The following is a 27,765-nucleotide window of genomic DNA, read 5'->3' on the forward strand; positions in this document are numbered from 1 at the left end:
CAGTGATGTTGGGGGTTCCCCCCGACGTCATCCCGCATCATTTTGCGTGTCGGCAAGTGGGCCCCGCCGACGGCAAAATTCAGCCCATTATTCTTGATGATTTCAACGCCCGAGTGGGCACAGATTGTAATGTATGGAGAGAAGTATTAGGACACTATGGTATTGGCAGAGCAAACTCCAACTGCCAGCTCCTTCTCCCCAAGTGCAGTAAGTTTGACCTAACCATCACAAACACAGTCTTCCAGCAAGCAGACAAACTGAAAACAACATAGATGCACCCAGATCCAAACACAGGGACATGTTGAACTACGTTATTGTATGACAAAGAAATCTCAAGGACGTGTGCTCTACCCACTCCTTAGAGGTGCAGGAGTATTGTGTCTTTGAAGATAAAATCTAAGGCGCTTTGGCAGAGTCAAGCCACAAAGGAAGCTTGATGTAACTGTTCTTAAAACTTATGGCTAAGAGACAAGAACAGGAACACAAACTAGCCACAGGATTCCTGATCACCCGAAGGACAATCTTGCCATTGAAGATTCTTGGAAAAAGTTAAAGGATGTTACTTACAGCATGCAAGGTCCAAGAATTCGTTAACCAGAAACATCAAGGCTGGTTCGACAACAACGATAAAGACGTAGGCAAGCTTCTAGAGAAATTGCATGACACTGACAGATTTTGCATATCTGACAAGAAATCACCAGCAAGGACTGCCAAATGCAATTGCGCAAAGCACATGCTGCAGGCCAAACTAAAAGAGATGAAGAACCAATGGTGGGAAAACAAGACTGATGACCTTCAAGCAGCTGCTGATAAAACCAACCTGAAGATTCCACAAGGAGGTCTGCGATCAGTCTAAGGCCCCAAAACCAACAGTGTGACACCGTCCCCTCAGCAGATGGCAATCAGCTTCTAATAGGCATAAGATTCTCTATTGTTGGGCAGAGCACTTCAGCAATCTCCTAAACCAACAGTCCATAGTGTGCAATGATACCATTGAGTCACTTCCACAGCACCACAGCCCAGAAGAGCTTGCCCTCGATCCTTTTCAAGCGGAAGTCACGAAGGCCGTAAAGCAGCTTTCTGTGGGCAAGTCACTGGAAGCTGATGGCATCTGAGCTGAAGTTTTCAAGGGGCTGACATGGTTAGGAAACTCACTAGCCTCTTCTGCCTATTCTGGAACCAGGGCACTATGCCCCAAGACTGCAAGGATGCCTCCATAACTCATCTCTATAAATGGAAAGGGAACAAGCCCATCTGTGACAATCACTGTGGAATATCACTTTTCTCAACAGCAGGAAAAATTCTTGGCAAGAGTTATTCTTAGTCAAATTGTCACTCTCTCATTGATTTTGTGCACCCAGCATCACAGTGTGGATTCTGTGCAGGACTCGGAACAGTAAACATGATCTTTGTGGCATATCAAATTCAAGAAGTCCCGCAAACAGAATAAGGATCTCTATATAGTGTTCGTTGACCTGACCAAGATTTTTGACAGGGTAAACAGGGAAGACTTGGGAAAGGTTCTGTACAAATATGGCTGCCTTGAAAAGATGATTGATATTTCACAATGCCATGATGGGCAGCGTGATGCAGAGATGTCATCAGATGCCTTTCCTGTCACCAACGGCACCAAGGCTGTGTATTGGCTGCAGCTTTGTTTGCCGTATACTTTTCGGCCATGCTGCAGTGCACACTCAAAGATCTTGACACAGGAGTACACATTCAATTCAGGACAGACACGGTAAAAACTCTTCAACTTGCAAAGGTTCAAGGCTCATACAAAGGTTACTGAACAGTTCCTGAGTGAGTTCTTGTTTGTGGATGACTGTGCTCTCATAGCACATACTATGGAGAACACTCAGCTGTTTGTTGATCATGTTGTCCTAGCCTCAGAACACTATGGCCTGACAATAAGTCTGAAGATGTTAGATATCTTGTATCAGCCTGCCCTGGCTACATACTCCAAGACTCCACAGTGAAAACCAACAACACATCCCTCCGTTCATTACAGATGGTTTGCTATCTTGGGAGTGTCCTCTCCAATAACACTATGCTGGATGACAAAACCAATCATTGCCTGGCAAAAGCAAGCTCAGTGTTTGGCAGGCTCACTCACAGACTTTGGAAAGATCACGGAGTTTTCTCAGAACAAGATGAAAGTCAACCATGCAATGGTTCTTATATCACTTTTTTATGGGTGTGAAACTTGGACAACCTACTGACATCACATAAAGCAACTAGAAGTATTCTATCTTCGCTGTTTGAGATCTATTTTCAACATCAGGGGGCAGAACAAAATCCCCATCACTGAGGTTCTTGCAAAGCACTGCATACCTGGCAGTGAGAACATACTCAACAGAGCTCAGCTTCGCTGGGTCAGTCATGTGGTTCGCATGGAGGATTCCCGCATACCATAGGCAGTACTCTACAACCAGCGGAGCATGGAAATACGCATCACAGGACATCCCAAGCTTAGCTATAAAGACAATTGAAAGCCAACTTCAGAGCTTGCGAGCTGGATCCCAATATATGGGGGAAAAACAACTTTGGGCAGAACCAAATGGACAAGTCTGTCATCAAGCGATTTCGACATTTGAGGAGAACAGCGTCAAGTGCCTTCAGGGCAAGCGAGTACAGCGCAAAGCCAATGCCTCCATCCATCGCTTCAACACTGACTTCATATGCAGTATTTGTAATTGGTTTTGCAAATTGAGACTTGGTCTGATGTCACACATGAGATGACATGAAAGTAGACCGTAAACCTTTCTTTTTGCTGAACACTCATCCAAAGCAGTGGAATAATCCATCAATTCTCCTGAAAGCTACTTAATACATTAAAGGGGATAAGCACATCCCTTGGAAAACAGAAACTTCTCACATCCACAATTCTTTGCCACCATTTTGAATTGTGTATAATTATGCAAAGAAATCTAGCCTGTAACACCAGAAGGACCGCAGAGGTTCTAGAAGGCAGCCCACCTTCTCAAGGACAATTTGGGATGAGCAACAAATGCTGGCCTTGCCAACAACTCACACATCCCATGAAATAATATTAAAAAACTCCTAGTTATAAAAATATGGCACTCAGTGCAATGCAGCTTGGCATTTAAAAACTGAACACTACATCGAAATTAAGTTTACAACCAATGAGCACTCCAAACACTCTAATAAAATTAGCTGCAAATACAAAACAATCTCATCAGAATCTTAGAATCATAAAATGATACAGAACAGAAAGAGGCCATTCAGCCTATTATGTCTGTGTTGACTCTTTGAAAGAACTATCCAATTAATCCCATACCCCTGCCTTTTCTGTGTTTATGGACAGAAAAAAAAATATTTGGCAAAGCATTCACCCAATATCAACAAAACTGTACTGCGAGTAACAAATACAATACACTAGATTCAATGACATATATATTCAGATACTAGCGGATTGGCTGTATACTGCCAGCAATTTTTGTTTTTGAATTGATTTGTATGTTAGGAAGAATTATATTTTTTAACGGATATTTACATAGAATAAAACACAGAAACAGACCATTCAGTCCAACTAGTCCATGCTGGCATTTATGCTGCCTTCAAGCCTCCTCCCATCTTTCCTCATCTAACTGTCAATTCTCAATTTCCTCTCCCTCACATGCTTAGATTCCCCTAAAATCCACCCGTACTATTTGTCTCAAATACTCCCTGTAGTAGCAGGTTCCATGTCTTCAACGCTCTCTGGAAAAAGAAATTTCTTCTGAATTCTAATATCTTCTGAATTCTCTATTTGATTTGTTGTTGAGTATTCTATATTAATGGTCACTAGTTCTGCTTTTCCCCACACGTGGAAACAATCTGTCTACTCCCTTACCTTTCATAATTTTTGAGACCTCTATTAGGTTACCCTATAGCTTCCATTTTGAAGAGAAAATAGACCTGGTCTGTTCATGCTTTTCCAATAGGTATAACATTGCAGTTCTGGCATGATCCTTGTAAATCTCATTCGCCCTTTTTTCTCATTCTTTTGCACAATTAAATTCAGAATCCTTCAACGTGATTGGTTAAAGAGATGCAGAGTTGCTTGCCCTGTTCACTCAAGTCCCAGATATCTGATTTTCCTCGCTGTGACATTATCATAAGAAAAGCAGCTGTTTCTTCTCAGTTCAAAAGTGTGCCAAGATCAAATAGCTCCTGTCTGTACATCAGTCAGGGAAGCTGTCATACAAATCTTCTTAATGGTTAGAGACCAGGAACTGTGGAGGAGCAAAAGGTATCCAAGTGCACAGCTCTCGAAAACCTAGCGCACAAGTACAAAAAATAATAAATATACTAAGATAATGTTGAACTTCATCTCAAGGGGGTTGGGATATTGAGGGAGTGATATTCAGTTGCACAGGATCTTCATTAGACCCAATGTGGGTATTGTGTTCAATTTTGAGCATCAAGCCTCAGAAATAAAAACAGAAAATGTTGGAAATGGTTGGCAAGTCAGGCAGTATCTGTGGCAAGAGAAGCAGAGTTAACGTTTCAAGTTGATAACCTTTCACCAAGAAATGTTACAGGTTTAACAAGTTTTAAGTAAACCCAGAGATTGGGAAAAAGGGAAGGGGGAAAAGGACAAAAGGGAAGCGCTATGATGGGGTGGAAAGCAAGAACGATTAAATGACAAAAGTGGTGACCATGCAAGCCAATATGGGGTAGCAATGGGACAAGAAAAGAAACTAAACATGGGTCTAGTGAAATTGTAAATGACAATAACAGAATAAATGCTAGCAATTGCTGTCTGGGGGGAAAAATTGAATAGTGGTAATGAGCTGAATATATAGATCATGGCTGCTGCTCTCATTATTTCTTTAGACCACCTTGTTTCTTTTCTTGTCCCTCTTTGCTTTGCACTGTCACTCCTTTTGTCACTTAATCACTCCTGCCCTCGACCCTATCACAGGCCTTCCCTTTTGTTCTTAACTCCCTTCCACTTTCCCAGCCTTCACACTTGTTTAAAGCCTCTTACAAAGCTAACCTATTCCCAGTTTTGATTAAAGGTCATTAACATTCTCCACAAATGCTTCCAGACCTGCTGGCTATTTCCAGCATTTTCTTTTTTTTATTTCAGATTACCAGCATCTGCATTATTTTACTTTTGTCTCAGAAAAGATACATTGACCTTGCAGGAATATGACAGAGCTTCACCAGAATGATGCAGGAGCTCAAAGGGTTAAATTAGGATGGCAAGTTGCATAAACTTGCCTTGTATCAACCTGAGTTTGAAAGGCTGAGGGGTGATTTAATTGAGGTGTTTAAAATAACAGAAGTATTCAACTGTGCAGATACAGAAAAACTATTTCCTTTCATTGGGAATTCAGAACAAGGGGACATAATCTTAGAATTAGAGCTAGGTCATTTAGGAGTGAATTCACACAAAAGATGGTAGAAATCTGAAACTTACTCTCAGAGAAGGCTGTGGGCAGTGAGTCAATTAAAATATTCAAAACTGGAGATTGATATGTTATATATTGATCTCAAGGAATATGAACCTGCCTATGCTCCACCTGTTCCTAATAAGCAAAATTCTCCAAAATTTATGGATGTTTTTGTCTATTAAACAATCACTTCTCCCAATGTAAGTGCATAAATACAATTTTTTTTTCCAGCCTTGACTTTCTAAATCACATGACTCAAAAATCTTATATATTCGATCAGCATGCAACTTACCACTGGGAGCAAAAGTAGCGGAGCATTAAATTTATCAAAAAGTGCCAGCGCTGAAAAAGCCTTGTTGGCAGTCAGTGGCGACCCATTCAAACTGGAATAAATGGTGAAAGTCTAAGTATAAAAAGAAAATAAATATTAAAAAAACAATAAAACTGAAAATCCACTATACTCTTTGCCTCACAGATTACGCCATAGATTTTGTAGAATCAATTTATAAGTATGCGCTCAAATGAAGAAATCCTTCAAATGTAAACAATTTTAATCTGCAAAGAATCCAAACTTAAGCTTTTGAATATAAATTAAATATGTAATTTTTAAAAAACAATCTATTTTGCATCCAAACAAATTAATTTTCTGTATTAAAATATGGTGCTTCCAAGTGTTTTATTTTACAGAACAGTAACTAAATCTTTGCTCACACTCCATAAATGTAGTTGAATGATGCAGCTGGTGAAACTAGGACTATAACTAGACATTCAATTTGCATTAAATGCAATCTGAGCAAAACGGGATAAGGGCAAAACAATACTTCGATTTTTCTTACATCTACATACCAACTGAATGACAGAATGCTAATTGGCATGAATACCAAAAGGCACTAATAGTTGGCACTGCACTTCAATTAGACTCAAGAGGCACATGATGATTGAAGAACAGTTAAAGCTATGGCTGCATTTTTGTGTGCACGCCACAATTAATTTTTCATCCTTCGCAAAACTCAGCACTATGGCTCATTATCAAACTGAAAGAGTACAGCCAAAAGTGCAACACCAAGAATTTTTGTAATTCCAGACATTAACTAAGTTGGAAATCAAGCTTATTTCTAGCTCTGACTTTAGATCAATATCCATGACGCCCTCAGATCTTAAAGTTCTGACTGCCAAGAGATTTGTGCTGTGCGTTAATTTCCAATTAGCATGTATAGCTGCTGATCAGAGTCAGTGGGAAAAGAAACTTTCAGTCCAATTTGGGCCTTGCAATCAAATTTACCTTCTTATATTAATTTTGTCTAAGTGTACAATTCAGAAGATATAAACATGAAGTTTGGAAATATTCAATAAAACTAGAAAATGTTCATCAAGTTAGTCACCAACTAAAAGAGAAACAAAAGGTTATAACATTTCAAGAAGAACCCTTCGAGAGAATTCGGTTCTCAATTTAGTTCTGGTGACATCCAAAATATTAACACATCTTTCAGATGCTGCTTGACGTGTTGTACATTTCCACAATGTTCTATTTTATTTAGGTTAGGCCAGAAACATGGCAGACATTGTACAATGTTTTAATATGGTTGGATTTACCGTATCAAAATAGTTAACATGTAAAATTATTCCGTGTACCTAGAGGTTCACATAACTTGACAGTTAAGACTGGTAACTCAACAGTCAACAGTATCAACAGTGGAGGGAGGAGAAAAGAGGGAATTAGATACAAACTTGGTCCCATCCTTCTAGGTGCTGCAGCACTGCAGTGTTAGTGCAAACCTATAACATAGTCTTTTGTCCTAATATGTTTCAGCTGACATATTAATCTCAATTACAATAACAATTAAACTAAAATGGTGAATTAAATAGGTTTACTTACCACCATTGTTGCTAAAAGAGGTGTCACCTGGGTGAGAAACACTGCAAAAGACAGTTTTAAAAAAACATGAAATATTCAATTCGATTAAAAATGTATAATCTCTGACATACAAAAATTTTATAAGCATAGAAATTTAAAGAAACTGCTTCATGCTTCTAACAGCAAGAGCCATAAACAGCTTCAATCATCAAGTACTCAACATCAGTATTCACATTTTTCAACCTTTGCTTCACATTTTAAAAGACATATCAATTTATGTCAAGGGCTGACTCTCCGCTAGCCACCACGCACCAGATCCCCAACCAAGACCCCTCCCAAAAAATCCCCAGTTTTTGGTATTTTAAATCAGGCCCCATAGTTTATTTTTAATTGCTGGTTGGTACAATGGATCCTTGCTACAGTTCTGATATATAGCCCTATAGCAATTATACAGCTGCTCACTACTACATCCCAACTATTCTTTTGATCTCGTGCTTTATAGAACTACACAAGATGATCAAAGGAAATTTCCAATCAGTTTTAGCACTGTAACTTGCAGTGCACAATATCCATATTCCACCACACAAAGAGAAATGAAAAAAGACTGCATTTCTATTGTGCCTTTCATACCCTCCAAACACCCCAAAGTACTATACAGCCGATGAAGTACTTTTAACGCGTGGTCATTGTCGCAAAGTAGGAAATGCTGCAGCCAATTTGCACACAAGCTCCCACAACAAATGATTTGTTTTTTTTTAATGATTTTGATTGGTCAGGAATGAAGACCATGCTGAAGCACACAACATATTTACTTCAAGACCATTGAAAATTTAAACTTAAAAGAGTAAATTAAAAATTCAACCAAAAGCAAATATATTTCCTGCTAAATGTATGCTAGTCATGCAGAACAAAAGAGTTTCAGAACATTTTGGCGAGTTTAATTTCTATTAAAGGGGACATTAATGCAAGGAGTGCTTTTCAACTAGAAGAACTTTTTCTCCCACAAGCTCTGGATTTTCATGTTGGTGACAAGTGTTATGTTCATGAGTATCTTTTCTCCTAGACTGTGTTATTAATGCCAATTACTTTCTTAGTTCATCATCTAACCCTATCAATCACTGAACCTTAACCACTCTTTTACTATTGATTCCATTCTGCATTATCAACTTCCTTCAGGTTGTATTCGTTTACTGAACAAATCTCCTGCATAATGGCTGACTCTGTATATTTTGATTTTATTTGTAACCTTTAAAAGGGCAAAGAAATGTTTGGTTAAGTCTCTCAAACCAAGCCAACTACTAGCATCTCTTACTTTCCTTAGCCTTCCATCTGTTGACTTTTTCAACCTAAATATGTATTCTGCCATCAAATTCATCTTCCACATCAACCCATTGCCATAGCTGCCTCAAAAACACTTCATAGAATCATAAACCACACAGAAAGAGGCCATTAGCCCATCAAATCTGTGCTGGATCGTTGCTGAAGCAATCCAAAACTAATTCTACTTATCCCGTACTCATACCATAGTTTTGGTACATTTTTCAATTCAAATATTTATCCAATTTTCCCTGAAAAGAAGCAATGCTCTCTGCCCCTATCACTCATTGCACTGAAGCATTCCATGCTCCACAATCTTTCCCTTCTCAGTCTCAATGATCATTTTGAATTAATATTCCCTTGACGTGCATTCCGTAACAGGATGAAATAGTCTTACCTATTCATTATGTCAAAACTCTTAATAATTTAAAAAATCTTTTATGAAATATCCCCAATCTTCTCTGATCCATTGGAAACAGCATCAAATCTTAAGATTCTCCTCAAAATATGTGTGTGAGATGGGTTTCTGGAGCAGTACGTTGAGGAGCCAACTGGGGATCGAGCTACTTTGGATGTGGTGTTTTGAAATGAGAAACGGCTATTTAATAACCTTGCTGGAAAGGAGCCTTTGGGAAATAGTGACCATAATATGATAGAATTTCACTTTAAGTTTGAACATGATATAGTCATTCTGAAACGAGGGTCTTAAATCCGAGGAAAGGAAATTATGAAGGTCTGACGGTTAAGTTGGCTATGGTGATTGGGAAAATACACCAAAATATTTGACAGTAGACAAGCAATCGCTAGTATTTAAAGAAATACTATAGTCTACAACAGATATACATTCCTCTAAGGCACAAATACCCAAAGGGAAAGGTAAATCAACCTTGGTTAACGAAAGGAATTAAAGGTTGCATTACATTAAAGGAAATAGCTTATAATGATGCCAGAAAAAGTGGTAAGCCTGAGGATTGGGAGCAATTTAGAACCCAACAAAGGGGGACGAAGAAACTGATTAAGGGAAAAGAGAACATGAATGCAAACTAGCAAGGAACATAAAGGCAGACTGTAAAAGCTTCTTTAGGTATGTGAAAAGGAAAATATTAGTTAGGACAATTGTGGGCCCATTAGAGGTGGGGACAGGAGAATATGTAGTAGAGAACAGGGAAATGGTGGAGAAACTAAATAGTTACTTTGCATCTGTCTTCACAGAAGATACAGAAAATCTCCCAGAAATGCTAGGCAACCAAGGGACTTGTGAAACTAAGGAAAGAAATGAAATTAGTATTAGTAAAGAGGCAGTATTTGAAACGTAAACTGGATTGAAGGTTGATAAAACCCCTGGGCCAGATGAGCTTCCTCCCAGATTGTTGAAGGAGGTGACTAGAAATAGTAGATACATTGGTGGTTATCTTTCAAAATTCTTTAGATTCTGGAAATGTTCCTGCAGACTAGAAAGTAGCAAATGTAACCCCACTATTTAAGAAGTAAGGAAGAGGAGAACGGAGATCTATTAGTTTGACAACAGTGGTAGGGAAAGTGTTAGAATCTATTATTAAGGATGTGATAACTGGGCATTTAGAAATGGAATGGTAAAATTGGGCAGAGTCACATGGATTTATGAAAGTGAAATCATGTTTGACAAACTTGGGAGTTTTTTGAGGGTGTTACTTGTAGCATAGATAAAGGAGAAACAGTGAATGTGGTGTATTTGGTTATTCAAAAGGCTTTTGATAAGGTCCCACACAGGAGGTTGGTATATAAAATTAGAACGCATGGGATTGGGGGAAACATACTAGTATGGATTGAGAATTGGTTATCAGACAGAAAGCAGAGAGTAGGAATGAACAGATCATTCTCAGGATGGCAAGCTGTTACTAGCAGGGTGGCGCAAGCATCGGTGCTAGGTCTATAGTTGCTCACAATCTATATAAATGATTTGGATGTGGGGACCAATTGTAATATTTCCAAATTGGCTGATGACACCCAACTGGGTGTGAACTAAAGTTGTGAGGAGGATGCAAGGAGACTTCAAGGGTTTTGGGCAGGCTAAGTGAATAGGCTAGAACATAGCTGATGGAACATAATGTCAATAAGTGTGAAGTTATTCACTCACTTTGGCAGATGAAACAAGGCAGCAGTGTATTTCTTAAATGATGAGAGGTTGGGAAGTGCAGGTGTCCAAAGGGGCCTGGGTGTCCTTGTTCATGAATCACTAAAAGCTAGCATGCAGGTGCAGCAAGCAATTAGGAAGATAAATGGTATGTTGGCCTTTATTGCAAAGGGATTTGTGTAAAGGAGTAAAGATGTCTTGCTGCAGTTATATACAGCCTTGGTGAGGCCTCACCTGGAGTATTGTGCACTGTTTTGATCTCCTTGTCTATGGAAGGATATGCTTGCCGTAGAGGGAGTGCAACAGAGGTTCACCAAATTAATCCCTGGGATGGCAGGATTTTCTTATGAGGAGAGATTGAGGAGACTGAGTCTATGTTCCCTAGAGTTTCGAAGAATTGAGGCTGAACTCATTGAAACTTCCAGAATTCTTACAGGGCTTGACAGGGTGGATATAGATAGATGTTTCCTCTAGTTGGTGAGTCTAAAGCCAGGGGCTGTAATCTCAGAACAAGGGGTAGGCCATTTAAGACTGAGATGAGGAAGAATTTCTTCACTCAGAGGATGGTGAAACTTTGGAATTCTCTACCCAATAGCTGTATAAGCTCAATCATTGTTCAGGACAGAAACTGATAGATTTCTGGAGACCAATGATATCAAGCGGTATGAAGATAGTATGGAAAAGTGGCTTTGAGGTAGATGATCAGTCATGATCAAATTGAATGGCGGAGCAGGCTCAAATAACCTATTCTTGTTCCTATGTTCCTAACTAGAGTTTTTTGTTTCCCACCCCAGGCATGATCCTAGTGAAACAAAAACAGAATTACCTGGAAAAACTCAGCAGGTCTGGCAGCATCGGTGGAGAAAAAATCAGTTAACGTTTCGAGTCTTCATGACCCTTCGGGAGAAGTTAACTGATTTCTTCTCCACCGATGCTGCCAGACCTGCTGAGTTTTTCCAGGTAATTCTGTTTTTGTTTTGGATTTCCAGCATCCGCAGTAGCTTTTAGCTTTTTGTTTTTATGATCCTAGTGAACCTATTTAGAACTCTCTTTATTGCTTTAATGTTCTGTCTACAATGGGCAATCCAAAGCTACACACAATACTTAGTGAGCTAACCAATGTTTTCTATAAATTCATCATTACTTCATTTGTTCAGCCCCAGGGCAAGATCTAACTCAAGTCTGCAATTCTTGAGCTACTTATTAGAGAAAAGTAGCTGAGATGGTCTCTCATTACCTTTCTCAAGGTTTTAATCTTTGGAGTACCTTCTCTTAGATGGGCTGCAACCACGAGTGAAGACTACTCCATGCTTACCATGGGGCAGGGACCACTTGTAATTATCCACCAGGTCAACCCAGTGTTTAAGACCAGTGGTCCATTCGCCACTCGCCAGGGCTGTCTAAAATAAGGTTTGTATCCAAATTTTCCGATTCAAAAACAAGAATATCATCACTGAACCAGTGGTTACTCCGTCCAAATGCAAGTATCCCATTGGATGCCAATCCAGCATTTAGCCTAGTTTCCACTCACTGGAGTTGTCACGTGAGCGTCAAACCCTTCTGACCAAGAGGTGGGAATGCTCCGAATGCCTATTTATAAAACCCAAAATTCTACTAATCTATATTATGGGTTTATCTACCAAATTATGGATTTGCACCCCTTGGTCTCTCTGTTCATCCATACCTTCAGTGTCTTTCTGACAAATATATACCTCAATTCCTTGTTTATCTCCCAAAACGTATTACCTGATTTATTTACAACAAATTGCATCTGCCACCTGTCTGCCAATTCTGCTAACCTTTCTATGTCTCCTGGAAGTTTTCTGTAGTCTTCCTAATTATTCCAAAGCTTCTATTTCTGAGTTTCCAGCAAATCTCTTCATACAAGTCCAAATCATCTATAACCACTGAGATCAAAAGTGCATATAACACTGATCCTTGGGGTACACCATTCCCAACTCTTCTCCAGACCAAGCAACATTTACCCTCAACTCTGTTTCCTGCCCACCATGCACTTTCCGTCAATGTGGCTACATTTCCTCTTATAATTTTATGTCTGGAATTTCCTAACAAGCTTCCTCACACAGCTTATTTACCACCTTCTAAAAATCAATATACACCACATCAACTGTATTCCCTTTCATGATTATGAAAAAACTCAAGTTTGTGAAACACAACTTACCTTAAACAAATGCATACTGTCTATCCTTAATTAACCCATGCATTTTTAAAAGTTCATTAATCTCATCTTGAATTTGGAGGCAGACTTTAGAGCAGTGTGAAACTGATGGCAGCTAATCAGCCACCTGATGATTTTACACACCACTCACATCAATGGAGAGCAAAATTGTGGGGCGTGCAAAACTGATCCAAACTAGCCGGTTTCGCATCCAGAGGATTAGGTTAGATTGACCCCATGGATTTTAAGAGATGAATTTTGATGTTCCGACCGCTCACAATGCAGGAGGTCGGCAGTTCGTTGGGAGTCCATTAGTTTCAGCAGCATTCTTGTCAGAGGCTTTTTAACTCCATTTCCATAATAGCATTTCCATCTGACTTCTTGGTTTCCTGACCTGTTAGAGCTGGCGGACATGCTGGCATCCCACTGCAGTATGTTTCAGCTCTACTCTATAAAGGAACTCTGCAAGGGACAGAATGGAATAGAAATGCCAGAACTGAGCCAGCAGCTGGAACAAATGGAGGGTCAACATATACCTGTAAGGGCCTGCAGGGAGGTTCTGTTCCTCAAAGATGGGAGGAAGAAGGAAGCCATAGAGAATGAGGATATGTGGCTGGAAGTGGTAGCAGAAGTGTAGTGCCATGCTCCCAGATACACTGCCTGTTTTAATAGTGTGATCGGGAGCAGTGAAAATGTGGAATTCCACATTCAAGTGCAAAGCCTCACCCTACCTTTTCCAACCTTCTCCTGCACATTGTTCCTCAGAACAGCACACCTTGTAGGTGAACCTATCCCTCTGTCTTAAGATACTTTCTCATATTCCCTTCTGACAGCCACCATTGACACTTAGCCTCATCTTATTCCAATGCCACACCAATCCCTCACATTGACCCTCCACAAATATTGGCCTTCCATCCTCTTAAAACATTCCACAGCTCTCATTCATAGGTTTCTTCTTTCTCTACTTGCAGAAGAGAGCACAGAACACCAGGGAGAGGTAAAGAACCAGGGCTGGTTTTCAAATCATAGCCACATATACAGCAGTGAAAGCAGCAGAGATAAACTGGATCCGCGTCTTTGACCATTGATGCTGGAGAGATGGGGGGAGTTCCCAGTTACCTGCAACAGGCTTAAATATAACATGGCCACATGGCATATGATACTTATGTAGACTTGATATCAGCAGCCATCAAATCACATGATTTATGCAACACTCCACCAGTTCAGGTACTCAGACCAGCGGTCACCAAGAGAGGTCATTGAGCTATCACATTGTGAAATGTACATCACAAGTAAGCAAGAACAGGTGGTGGAGGCAGGTATAACAGTGAAGAGTCCCTGTTGAGGATACAGGACACTCCCAAGATCTGTTCAGGTGGAGGCAGATGCAGGGACGAGAGTGGCCAAAGGCAAAAAGGTTTGAAAATCAGAGGCCAAAGATAAAAAGGCCTGAATTTTCTTTTTTGTGACAAAGAATCATGTACTTATAGCACTTTTTATTATCTGTAGTGAATGCAAAAGCTTCTTGGCCACTTCAAATATGGGGAAAAATTAGATTTAAGTGGATAGAAACAATAGTTTTCCCTTTGTTCACCTTCTATTACCATCAAGATTGTGGACCAGTGCATTTGTATCAAATCTCCAAAGTAATCCCAGCATTTCAGCATTCAATGCAGTTTATGCATGGAAGATAGGATGAAGTCCATACCAACACCAGAACATGACCTTGCTGGATTATTTCCATGTGAAGCAAAGCAAGGCAGTGCTTCACAAAGTATTTTCTAATGTGACCCCAATTTGACTCATCATCACCTTCCCAAGGGCACTTAGGAATGCGTAACAAGTTCTAGCCTTACCAGCGATGCCCAGGTCCCATGAAAGAATATTTTTTAAAACTCTTGAAAATTAACAGACTCCAACAAAAACAAGACAGCAATAAAGCAGCATTGCAACATTCAATCTAAAATTAAAGTTTGCTTATTATACAGTTTGAAAAGTGTTTTTAAAGTACTTTGTAAAATTGTTATGATTTTATGTACTTACGAAGGTTTCAATCAAGATCTCCATATTCCCTGGTCACAGTAGACTCAGTGAAAAATCTTACTTCCCAACCCCCATTGTAATCAACACCTCGCACCCCACCCACCCCCCCCACCCCACACAAAATCCTTATCCCAAACTCTCTCCCCACTACTCACTCAGTAGCCCCTCTTCCCAACATGCTCCCCGACCCAACCTGCTGAACCTCACACAGACTCAGGCTCCACTGTTCCCTCCTCACCCCCCCCCATCAGCCTGCCAAACCCCGTGGACACATGGGCTCCACTGCTCCCTTCTCCTCTCACCTGTCGAGCCCTACAGCTCCGTCAAGTAGCCAACAACAGAGTGCGCCCCTCCACTGGGATGGGGAGCAACCCCTCCAAGCCTACTCCCAGCCTCATTATCTTCCAGACATTGAGACTCTCTCCTCCCCGGCTTTGGTCGCATTGGAGATGCGAAGATTGAGGGTAGGCAGAGATTGGAAAACAAATTAAAAGGCAGAGTTTCATTATCCAAAAGTCAGAATTCCAAACAGTGGAAATTTCTCAACTCTGCAGATGCTGAGACATGGGAGTGACTAACAAAGAGGACTATTCTGCAGAAGTAGCAGAAAATGTGTGGCGGTTCTGTCAGCCTTTTAAGAGGCATTGGGCATGATTGGAGAGCTTGTAGCGCCATGATGTCTCAAGCCTTGCGCTGATGTATATGTCCAAGGAAAAGGTGGTCAGCTGCAATGGAGCTCAGACACAGCAGTCCACTGAGTGCATGCTGGTCTCCACCTATGGTCTGAAAACTCAGACTGCCACCTTAAGCAGGATGGAGGGAAGCTTCACCTTGGCCTTTCAGTATCTCAGTGAAATGCAACAAAGCATTCTCCACTTTTTAGCTAGTAGGCTTGGCTTAGCTAGTATATCAGCTTGACAGGGAAGATGGAAAAAGGGCAGATGGAAGTGGGGACTCTGCTCAAAGTACTTCAACTCCTCATCCATCTCAGAGCCCCACATGCTGTCTCCTGTCCCGAAGGCTAAGTCTGTCCCTGCACAGGTGCAGGTGGGACAATCTTTGGCAGGCCCAGACAGGCTCCAAAACCCAGAGGACTTCAGCCAGATGCATCTCAGCAGTCGGAGCAGCGAAACGAGCAGCCTGTCTCTAACTCTGCTGAAGCCAGAGGGGTTGCACTACGCAGGAGTAATAGAAGAAGGGAGAATCCTTGGTGTAGAGCATGGTTTTCACTGAAAGGGGCGTGTGGACACCAGGCTATGCTTGAGCGAGACACAAATTGAGTGAGGAGTTGGGAATTTGATTTAGGTGGAAATTTGGTGCAGGTGGGAAAGAGGTGCTCCTTTTTCTACTTTTTCCAGCCTCCATTGGTTGGTGAGTTTCCTCCCTCGTCTCCAAGCTACGTGATTGTAACTTTCTATTACTTTATCTGTGTAGGTTATTAGCTAATTGACTAATTAAATAAATGAGGTTGGACAGAAATGGCAGAAGTGGTGGTGTGCAGTGATTGCAGCATGTGGGAATCTGTGGAATGCACTGCAATCCTGGATAGCCATATCTGGAGTAAGTGTCTGCAGCTCAGGCAACTTCAGCTCAGCTGGAATCCACTTCTCCCACACCAGTCTTTGAACTATGCATTCAGCTCTCTAATTTTATTTACTCTATGCCAATCTGCACATGGCTAAGGTAATAATCCAGAGATCATTATCTTTGAGGCTCTGCTTTTTAATTTAGTGCCTAGCTCCTCATACTCTCTATGCAGAACCTCATTCCTATTCTTACTTGTGTCATTGGTCCCAAAATGGACCACGACCACTGGATCCTCCCCCTCCCACTGAAAGTTCCTCTCTAGCCCTGAGCAGATATCCCAAACCCTGGCACCGGGCAGGCAACACAGCCATCTGGATTGCACTCTCAATTGCAGGGAACAGTATGTATCCCCCTAACCATGACGTCTGCTATTACTATCACACTCCTCTTTGGGGATGGGGAGCAACCCCTCCAAGCCTACTCCCAGCCTCGTTATCTTCCAGACATTGAGACTCTCTCCTCCCCGGCTTTGGCCACATTGGAGATGCGAAGATTGAGGGTAGGCAGAGGTTGGAAAAAAAATTAAAAGGGGATTCCAGTTTGTGGGGCATTAGCACTAGTACTTGGAAAAGTGGGGGCAGTACCGTCGTAACAGTCTACATCTAAACCATGCTTGAACCTGTGTTCTAGTGAGCTTAATAACTAGGGAAGTAGAGAGCATTTTAAACTCAATACTGGGGAGAAGGGATCAAATTTGGGAAGATGTGGTAAATCATAAAAACATGGCAAGAAAGGTATTAATATGGGAAAGGATAAACAGACCGTGACAGGAAAGGACAGAGTGTACAAATCTAAGAATAAATCAGCAGATAAGGCTAGAGGTTACAAAAATAATAAAGGACAAAACTAAAGACACTGTAACTGAATGCGCGTAACATTTGAAACAAAACAGATGAAATGAGAGCGCAAATATAAATGAATAAGTACGATCTGATAACTATTGCAGAGACATGGCTGCAGGACGACATAGATTGGGAGCGGAATTTAAGGGTACATGATATTAGGAAGGACAGGAAGCTCGGAAAAGGTAGAGGGGTGGCTCTGTTAATTAATGATGGTATTAGCTCGATAGAGAAGGATGACCCAAGTTCAGGAAACCAGGATGTTTAGGTAGAGATGAGAAATGATAAAGGCAAGAAGTCATTTATGGGAGTAGTGTACAGGCCCCCTAACAGTAACCACATGGTAGGGTGAGGTATAAAGGCAGAAATACTGGGAGCTTGTCAGAAAGCCACAGTGATAATCATGGGAGATTTCAATCCACATATAGGCTGGAAAAATTAGGTGGGCAAATGTAGTCTAGATGCGGAATTCATAGAATGTTTTCACGATTGTTTCTTAGAAGAGCACGTTCTGGTGCTAACCAGAGAGCAGGCTATACTAGACCTGATATTGTGCAGCGAGATAGGATTAATTAATGACCTCATAGCGAAGGCACCCCTTGGTAACAGTGATCATAATGTGATTGAATTTTATATTCAATTTGAGGGAAAGAAGAGTGTGTCCAAGGTTAGTATTTTAAACTTAAATAAGGGCAATTATGAAGGCATGAAAGAAGAGCTAGCTAAAGTGAATTGGCAAATTATCTTAAGGGATAAGTCAATAGAGATGCAGAGGCAGAAATTTAAGGGGATATTTCAGAATACACAGAATTCCAAAGAGAAAGAAAAAATCCAAGGGAGGACCCACGATCCATGATAGCTTAAAAGATTAAAGATGGCATCAAACTTAAAGAAAAAGCATACAATTGTGCAAAGATGGGTGGCAGGTCAGAAGATTGGACAGAATATAAAAAACAGAAAAGAATGCCTAGAAGGTCACAAACATACGAAATAGTAGCAGAAGTAGGCCATTGACTTCTCGAGCCTGCTCCGCCATTCAATAAGATCATGGCTGATCTGTTTGTGTTTTGAATTCCATATTCTCACTTACCCCCGACAACATTTGATTCCCTTGCCTAGCAAGAATATATCTTCCTCTGCTTTAAAAATATTCAATGACGCCGCCTCCATCGCCTTCAGAGGCAGAGAGTCTCAAAGTCGCACAGCCCTCTGAGAAAAAAAATTCTCCTCATCTCTGTCCTAAAAGGGCAACTCCTAATTTTAAAACAGTGCCCCCTAGTTCTTGACTCACCCGTCAGAGGAAACATCCTTTCCATATCCACCTTGTCAAGACCATTCAGGGTCTTATAAAGTTCAATCAAGTCAGCCCTCACTCTTCTAAATTCCAGTGGAAACTAACTAAGTCTGTCTAACCTTTCCTCATAAGACAACCCAGGTATGGAAGGGAAAAAATACAGTATGAGAGAAAGTTAGCTAGAAATACAACGAAAGTTAGTAAGAGTTTTTAGAGCCATTTAAATAAGATAAGAGTTAACAAAGTGAGCGTTGGTCCTATAGAAAGTGAGTTTGGGGAATTAATAATGGAAAATAAGGAGACGGCAAATGAATTGAACAGGTATTTTGCATCGTTCTTCACTATAGAGGATACAAGTAACTTTCCAGAAATAATTGCAAATTAGGAAATGGAAGTGAGGGAGGAACTCAAGAAAATTACAATCACCAGGGGATTGGCACTGAGAAAATTGTTGGAGCTGCGGGCTGACAAGTTCCCAGGTCCTGATGGACGTTATCCTAGGGTCTTAAAGGAAGTGGCTCTTCAGGTAGTTGATGGATTGGTTTTAATTTTCTGAAATTGCCTAGATTTGGGGAAGTTTCCATTAGATTGGAAAACAATGAATATAACTCTTTTATTCAGAAAGGGAGGGAGACAGAAAGCAGGAATCTACAGGCCAGTTAGCTTAACGTCTGGCTAAGGGAAAATGTGAGGAGCTTATAAATTCAAGGTAATCAGGCAGAGTCAACATGGCTTTGTGAAAGAGAAATCATGTTTAACCAACTTATTGCAGTTCTTTGAAGAAGTAACATGTGCTGTGGATAAAGGGGAAACCAGGAGGTATTTGATAAGGTGCCATATCAAAGGATATTGCAGAAAATAAAAGCTCATGGTGCATATGGGGGGTGATATATTGGCATGGATAGAAGATTGGTGAGCTAACAGGAAACAGAGAGTAGGCATAAATGGATCATTTTCTGATTGGCATGATGTAACAAATGTTGTGCCACAGGGATCAGTGCTGGGGCTCAACTTTTTACAATTTATATGTTACTTGAATGAAGGGACCGAGGGTATGGTTGCTAAATTTTCTAATGACACAAAGATAGGTAGGAAAGTAAGTTGTGAAGAGGACATAAGAAGATTACAAAGGATATACACAGGTTGTGAGTGGGCAAAAATCTGGAAAATGGAGTATAATGTGGGAAAATGCGAAACTATCCATTTTGACAAGAATAAAAAATATGCATATTATCTAAATGGTAAGAGATTGCATAGCCCTGAGGTGCAGAGGGATCTGGTGTCCTTGAGCATAATCATGAAAGGTTCGTATGTAGCTACAGCAAGTAATTAGGAGAGCTAATAGAATGTTATCATTTATTGCGAGGGGAGCTGAACACAGAAGTAGAGAGGTTATGCTTCAGTCATACAGAGCATTGGTGAGACCAAGTCAGGAGTACTGTGTACAGAACTGGTCTCCTTATTTAAGGAAGGACGTAAATGTATTAGAAGCAGTTCAGATAAGGTTTACTAGACTAATACTGGAATCGACGGGTTGCCTTAGGATGAAAGGTTGGACAGGCTAAGCGCGTATCCGCTGGAGTTTAGAACTTGATTAAACATAAGATCCTGAGGGGTCTTGACAGGGTGGATATGGGAAGGATGTCTCACAAGAGGAAACAATCCAGAACTAGGGGTCACTGTTTAAATCTAAGATAGAGATGAAGAGAAATTTTTCTCTGATGGTTGTGAGTCCTTAGAACTCTCTTCACAAAAGGAGGTGGAAGCAGAGTCTTTGAATATTTTTAAGGCAGAGATAGATAGATTCTTGATAAGCAAGGAAGTGAAAGGTTATCAGGGGTAGGTGGGAATGTGGAGTTGAGGTTGCAATCAGATCAGCCAAGATCTTTTGAATGGCAGAGCAGGCTCAAGGGACCGAGCAGCCTACTCCTGCTCCTTATTCACATGTTCGTATGTTTGTATGAAAGTCTCGCTGAGAGGGGTAGTCTGCATTCAAATATTATATGGCATTCTGCATCACCACCCAAAAATGCTGCATTCAGTGGCCTAACTGTAAGACAATGGACAGTCATCACAATCCAAATGTTTTTAAAAAGAATATTTATGCCAATGCTGATATGACCTAAAATGTTGATCTGTAACTCAAAAATGGTGCTGAATCTAAATTTTGGCATGAAAGCAATTAACTATGTCAATAAAGGTCAGCACAGGCATGGCAGGCCAAATTGCCTACTTTGGTGCTATAATTTCTATGACATGGGCTTGCCCTAACTGTTAGGAAATAGAGATAGTTTAAGTAAGTTATATTTTTATTTATGGGTGTTAGGAATGAGTTTTAGCTTTAATGTTTAAGTTTGATTTGTATTTCTGTATTTGTGTGTTAAGAAAAGGTCAAATTGAGTCTTAGTTTCACTTTAAAGGGTGCCTACGTTTCTAACGAGAGGTTTATGTTTGTTGCAGCTAAGTTAAACAAACAAGAGTAGAGAAACTGGGCTGTTGCCGAGCAACAGGGGTCCAGAGAGGCAGGTCCTTCCAACAGACACACACAGAAGAAACTATAAACAGTAGTTTGATTTGGAAGCTGTTTGAATTCAGTTGGTTTTGAAAGTAGCTGCCAGGAGAAACTGGAGCAAAGGGAACAGATAGCAAGTCCCAGTCTAAAGAAAAGACCCCAAAATCCAGGGGAGCGGAACAGGAGAAAGTCCCAAGAAGACCTTCTAGTTAAAGGAAGGACAGGAACCTGGAAAAGGACCTGTTAAGTGAAGTTAAGAGTGAGGGGCAGAGAGAAAGGCTCCAAGCTTCAGATTTAAAGAGACAAAAGCTGAAGAAAGCAAATTTAAAGCGAAAACAGCTTCAAGAGGCCAGAAGGTTCAAAAAGGCAACTGAAGGTCTTTAACTCTTTGCTATGGGCATGTGAAGCAGTGGTACTGTTGACGGCTGTGTCGGTCAGAGAGAGCGCGTCGAAGACAGCTTGAATGCATGTGGTGACCCAGGGAAGAGGAACATCAGAAGGAGAATTTGAAACCCTGGAGGTGACCCCTTTCGGAAGGTGTCTGAGAGAAAGTGTGGGTTTGGGAGAAGATTCCGAGGCGAGTTCTTGGAGAGTGGAGATTGAACACCTTCGTGTGAAAAACAGAGTTCAGTGAGACTGGCTGGCTCATGGTGTAACAAGTGTCTGGGGATAGTTGGGGAGAAATCCATAGCATCTATCTGGGGTGGCATCTGTCACTTGGCTTCAGAGTGTGGTGTGCCTGACCACAGGTCACCAACTGGTTTACATGGGTTGTACTTACTGTGAACATTAGAGTATGAATGCTTTTGTAACTGTATATATCTGTATATTTCTGTAAAGATATAGTTGTGGATTAAAGAGTATTGTAATTGAGGGCGGAATTTTCTGAGCCCGCTGGCGGTGGGCCTGATAGGTGGTGTGCGAGGAAAATATGGCGCAACTTGCTTCACGATGGCGTGAAGGCAGGTCGCGATCGCGTGCTCAGTCCGCCAACAGCGGGCCGTGTTTCCCGCCATCGGTCGGCATGAAGCAAATTGTAATGCATCAGCATATAATTAAAAGGCCATCCCGCCAGGCTCCTGGAACCCCACCGTATCGTCCGTGCACATTGGCAGGAAAGTACGCCAATGTGTTTCACAACAGCACGTAGGCGAGTGCACATGGCGGCCTCCACTTTGGGGGAACTGAGGTAAGTTAGCAGCAGTATTCTCCACAGCTCACCTGTTGTTCACAGGCCTCAGGGGCGCCAGAGGGCAGGGACAACTGATGCCTGGCTCCGGAGGCAACTGTTGAGGGGTGGAGAGTGGGGGGGGGGTGTCCGGGGGCAAGTGCTGGCCAGCCTCAGAGGCGACCGTTGTCAGTGCGGCAGGGGGGTCAGGTGCTGCCCTGGTGCTGCATCCCGCACACAGGCAATCGAGGTGGGGGGCAGGGTAAATGAAGGGAAGGCCATGCATTAGAGACACCTGTATAAACTAACCATGCCTCTGCAACTGAGACAGATCAGTTGCAGCCACAGTGATATGATTAGGGTCGGGCTCCGAGCCTGCTTGTCCATGCAAGCAACATGGAGGCACCAAAGGGCCAGCCACCAAGCACTCCAAACCTTACCCCATTCCCCCTCCCACCCCCACCCCCTCTGGCACAGACTTCGAATCCGCCATCACTTTATTGGACTGGGGAGCAGTTGGACTGCACACATTGTACAATCTCCTCGCCAACGCTGGCCATGTAGCAGTCACTGCTGGAGGCGCTTACAGCTTTTGCAATCTCAGCATCCCCGTTTGGACCAGTGTCCCCCATGTCACAGGTTGACAGGGCAGCCATGTAACGCAATCATCTCTGGCCATCCGAGGGGTGACCAGCACTCTCTGGGAAGCATTAAGGGTCGGTCACACAGGGCCAGGAAAGGTGCTAAGTACAGCCATGATAACCCCGTATATCCCTCTCTTTCCTGCTGCAGGAGGACCACGTCAGGATCATGGATCCTGGTGACCTAGCTGTATGCCTGATGGCCTACAGAGACCATAGAAGATGGAGGAGAGAGCAACTGAGGTTCCTGGCTGCACAAAAGCAGGATTAGCAACCTCATGAAGAAGGGGCAGCAGGGGCTCCTGCACAAGCTGCCCAGGAGCGACAGGGAGCCATGGCTGGTTGGTGCCCAGTGACACCCAGGGTCTACAGATGCCGCCTACCATTCCTGCAGATGACTGAGAACCAGTGTCGCCAATGACTGCGCATGTATAGGGACCTGGTGGCTCACATCTGTTATTGAGGGGACATGGAGGGCATCCACTGCCAATGGCTGTGAAAGTGACCATGGCGCTCAATTTCTATGCCAGTGGCTCCTTTCAGGGCTCCACAGGTGACCTCTGTGGGATTTCACAATCCGCCACCCACAAATGCATCCATGAGGTCACGGATGCCATCTTCTCCATGGCACACAAGTTCGTGCATTTCGCCTGGGACCAGGGCAGCCTGGATGCAAGGGCCATTGGATTAACCCTGATCTCGGAATTCCCACAGATGCAGGGTGCAATTGACTGCACTCATGTGGTGCTCAGGTCTCCATTGCTACACTCAGTGAACTTCATCAACCGCAAGGGCTTCCACTCACTGAACGTGCAGCTGGTATGCGACCACCAGAAACGCATCCTGCAGGTGTGCGACCGGTTTCCAGGGAGTGTACACGACGCCTACATCCGGAGTTGTTCGCAGATCCCTGCAGTCTTCCAGGGTCCACAGAGGCTGCAGGGTTGGCTCCTTGGGGACAAGGGCTACCTGCAGAGGCCGTGGCTGATGACACCTGTGCGGCAGCCTCAGACTGCAGCAGAGCAACACTATAATGAGGCACATGCAGCAGCTCGCAACTTGGTGCAGCAGACCATCGGGATGCTGAAGATGCGGTTCCGGTGCCTGGGCCGGTCCGGTGGAGCCCTGCAATACAGTCCGCAGAGAGTGTCACGCATCGTCATCATCTGCTGCTCTCTTTACAACCTGGCACTCCAAAGGGGAGACGAGCTGGCTGAGGAGGAGCTGGAGATCTCCTCAGATGAGGAGGTCGTCGACGGGGATGAGGGTGATAGGGTCCTCATAGTTGCCAGATTTGTAGGGGATGATGACAACATGCAGTGAGGTGTCCCCATAGATCCTCACATCACAGTTGTGAACATTTGACTCCAGTCTGGCTTCTGGCAGTGCCAATATCCTCTGTGAGAATGGTCCTGTCATAGAGATGCAGTGGAGGCCCCAATAGTCGCTTGATCACAGGAGCATGATGACGACATGCAGTGAGGACACTCCATAGATCTTCACGTGAGAACATCTGACTCCCGTCTGGCTGAAAGCAGCTCGCTTGCGCACCATAATAGGGCCATCTCAGAGAGGCAGCCATGAAACTTTAGACGTACCCGATGCTGTGCCTGCCTTCAGCACCTCAACCCTTCAGGAGCTGGTGCACAGCATTACTGATCGCAGATGCTGGTATGATGGGGGCCAGCCCCACCTTAAAGGAGCTGAGAGCACACTAAGAGAATGAGAGAGAACTCTGTGGCGCCTGCCCACTACATTCTGGCAGCAATGACCAGCACCACCGAGGTGCAGGCATCAGTAATATTTCAGGGGTGAGAGAGGCCGGACCATTACCATGGTATGAAGGCTGCACAGAGCACAGGGAAGAGGTCCTGGACTGAGACACCTGCCTTTTATCTTGTGCAGAAAGGTTTCACATCTGAGTGACAAGAACACTGCTCATCAGAACAAGGAGCCATAGGCAGGGAAACATTCTTAAGACTTTACTGACAATAGTGAACAGTATGTGCAAGTGGTCAACACCTGTGCCCAGGCTGTGCAACTACTTCTACCTAACTTTCCGAACCCTGCTGCTACATCTTGGCGCTCCCCGGATATCCACAGCAGAAGTGGAGGCAGCCTGCTGACTGTGACACCTTGTCTGTGATGACTTTGGCAGGTGTCCACTGGAGGGCCGAGACTTGGTTGGCTCCAGCCTACTGTCGGGGTCCTGCTGTGCGGCAGTGGCACCCTCGTCGGCCTGCATGGATAGAGATGGGGACAGTGTATCAGGATACCTGCTGGGCCAGATGATAAATATGCCTGGCTTGTGTGGGTGGTGAGTGGTCCCATGGACGGTATGAGGACAATGACGGTGTGTATGAAAGAGTGAATGGTGATGTCCCTTGCACTGGCAGTGAGTGAGGGCCCTGTGGATGTGTGGTGGCTTTGTGAATGTGTGAGTTGGGCGTACTGAAAAGAGTGACTTACCCTGGCGGAACGGAGGGGATCATTCATCCTTTTGCGGCATTTGGTAGATGTCCTCGCCTGAAGGGTATTTGCGCTGACCACCGCTGCCACTGCCTCCCAAGCCAGGTTGGTGACTTTGTTGCCCATCCTCCAGCCAGAGCCAGTGTAGAGCACAGCCTGGCGGGCCTCCACGGCATCCAGCAGTCACTTGGGGGACCCGTCGTTGAAGCGGATGGCTGCAATCATTTTTCCTTTGCTGGCCATGTCTCCTGGGCAGTGGTGGTGAGCAGGTGGCGATGAGCACTTTGCTGGCAGCTGTCTTTTAAAGATGGCGGCATGATGCAGCAGCGGGCTGATGGCAGCCGAGAGCCTGCTCGCCATGGAAAAGGCATGTTTCACAGGAGTGAATAAATAATGAGGTGGGCTTGGAACAATACGGCATGAAAACCCACCATTTTCGTCGGCGGGCAGGACTCCATTTTACCCGCCCGGTACCGCATTTAGTGCAATTCTGGGAAAATTCTGCCTCTAGTTCATCTTTTCTTGTTAAATAAATGTTTTATTCTTTTGTTAAAAGTTCATTAACTGAATACGGCGATTCTGTTCAGTGCCGCTCTCCACGTATCTAAACAAACAAATGAAAATTAGGATCTATCAAGCCAGGTTCCACCCTGGGATCAGGCTTGTCCAGTTGTAACATCAGCTGAGATTACAACATAATTAAAAGATTTGTAGTTGGACAACAGTATTCCCTTGGGTTTTTACGATTGTGTTAAATTGCTACATTTCTGTTCAATGTTAATGAACCATATAGTCGATTTCAAAGCTCCAGTGTTTCATCCTCCCCACTGTTGCCTTATGAGAAATGGTATGACAAGAATAAAAGGTGAGTTTCTATGAGAGGATGGTTTCTGATTGTGGGACTGCTTTACGCTGGAGGCTGGGAGTGGGTGGCACAGTGGATGCAGAATTGGTGGGCCAAATGGCTGTACTGTCCCAGATTAGCTAAAGCTCGCCTGAATCAGACCATCCTGGGCAGCCCTGGCAGATGAGCAGGTACGAGAGAGCACAGGAGCTCAAGCGGGGAGAAACCAAGGGAGTGCAAAAGTGGGAGGCTGAGTTTGAAAGTGTCTGAGAAAATGAACAGGAGCATCACCTTCCTCCTTTCTGTGCATATGTCCTCTCCTGGCAACACACAGGGCCCATCTCGCCTCACGCCCACACGAGAGCAAACAAGCAAGAGTGCATGAGAGAGTATGAGTGGGCAGGAGAGAATGTTTGCAAGAGATTGTACACATACTTGAGAAAGTGCTTGAAAGAGTGTGTCTCACACACACAGATGCACACCAAGAAACAAATTATAGACCATCAGAATCAGCATGCAGATATAAAAACAAAAAGCTAAAAGCTACTGCGGATGCTGGAAATCCAAAACAAAAACAGAATTACCTGGAAAAACTCAGCAGGTCTGGCAGCATCGGTGCATCAACTGTTTTCTTCTCCACCGATGCTGCCAGACCTGCTGAGTTTTTCCAGGTAATTCTGTTTTAGAATCAGCATGCATATTGATTCCTTAGAAAGTCACAAACCAGTGCTGATGGACCTGGCAGATTAATGCAGTCAGACCCATGCTGTGTCTCTCCATTTAATGTTGATTAAATTAAACACCAGGGGGTAGATTTTCAATTGCAGAGATGGGAGCTCGTGTAGGTACACTTTAAAAATCATGGCCCCAGAGGTCGTCTCTGGATCCCTGCGCCACTGGGACGCTGCGCAATTTTTGAAGTCAGGCCGTGGGTAGCGGGGGGTAATGGAGGGAATGCGGAACCTGCTTGCCTCCAATTAATGGCCTGTTAGTTCCCTTAGTAGCTTGTTAACAGGCTGGGGAAGTCAGGGCTGTAATTTTCAATGGCGATTTTGGATAAGCCAAATGAATAGTCTGGTGCACGTTAGTGCACGGCTATGAGTTTCACACTGGTGCAAATGGGATCTTTTTTAATGGCAAAATTAACGAGCCTTCATGTATCATGCGCTGAATCATGTACATTACCTCAGTTTTGCCAGTTCACACTCGATCTCACGCCTTTATGCTGCTGGCCCTCTGAGGAGCTGCCTTCTCCCTTTAGCACAGGAGCAGCAGCCCCGTTTTGGCTACCGCCTGCCATCACCACTGCTGCCAGGCAGGCAGCCTCACCTTCTGGAGACACTCAATGCCACTAATTAGGCACCAAGTTTCCCTCCTGCCCAATTATGACTGTTACAGTGTCGCTTGTAGCATGAAGGGCATGAAGGGGTCGGGAACATGAGCTCATCTGGGCTTAGGGTTCCTGGCCTCGCTTTGAAAATCCACCCCCAGGAATC

General features: G+C 43.2%; 1 protein-coding gene and 1 long non-coding RNA gene across 4 annotated transcripts in view; one reads left to right on the forward strand and one right to left on the reverse strand.

Annotated features, from left to right (window-relative positions):
- LOC144679694 (uncharacterized) overlaps positions 1-27,765 on the forward strand; it is a 352,834-nt gene that overhangs the window by 286,104 nt on the left and 38,965 nt on the right. The window lies entirely within an intron of this gene.
- Positions 1-27,765, reverse strand: part of LOC144679688 (ATP-binding cassette sub-family C member 9-like) — a 311,571-nt gene that overhangs the window by 162,426 nt on the left and 121,380 nt on the right. For all 3 annotated transcript variants that reach the window (XM_078540318.1, XM_078540317.1, XM_078540319.1), the window contains 2 exons: positions 7,282-7,322; positions 5,698-5,808 (listed from right to left, as the gene is read on the reverse strand). In XM_078540318.1, the coding sequence (XP_078396444.1) occupies positions 5,698-5,808; positions 7,282-7,322 (152 nt within the window). The remainder of the gene's footprint in view (positions 1-5,697; positions 5,809-7,281; positions 7,323-27,765) is intronic.

This window comes from Cetorhinus maximus, chromosome 4, assembly GCF_964194155.1.
Source record: "Cetorhinus maximus chromosome 4, sCetMax3.hap1.1, whole genome shotgun sequence".
Lineage (NCBI taxonomy): Eukaryota > Metazoa > Chordata > Chondrichthyes > Lamniformes > Cetorhinidae > Cetorhinus > Cetorhinus maximus.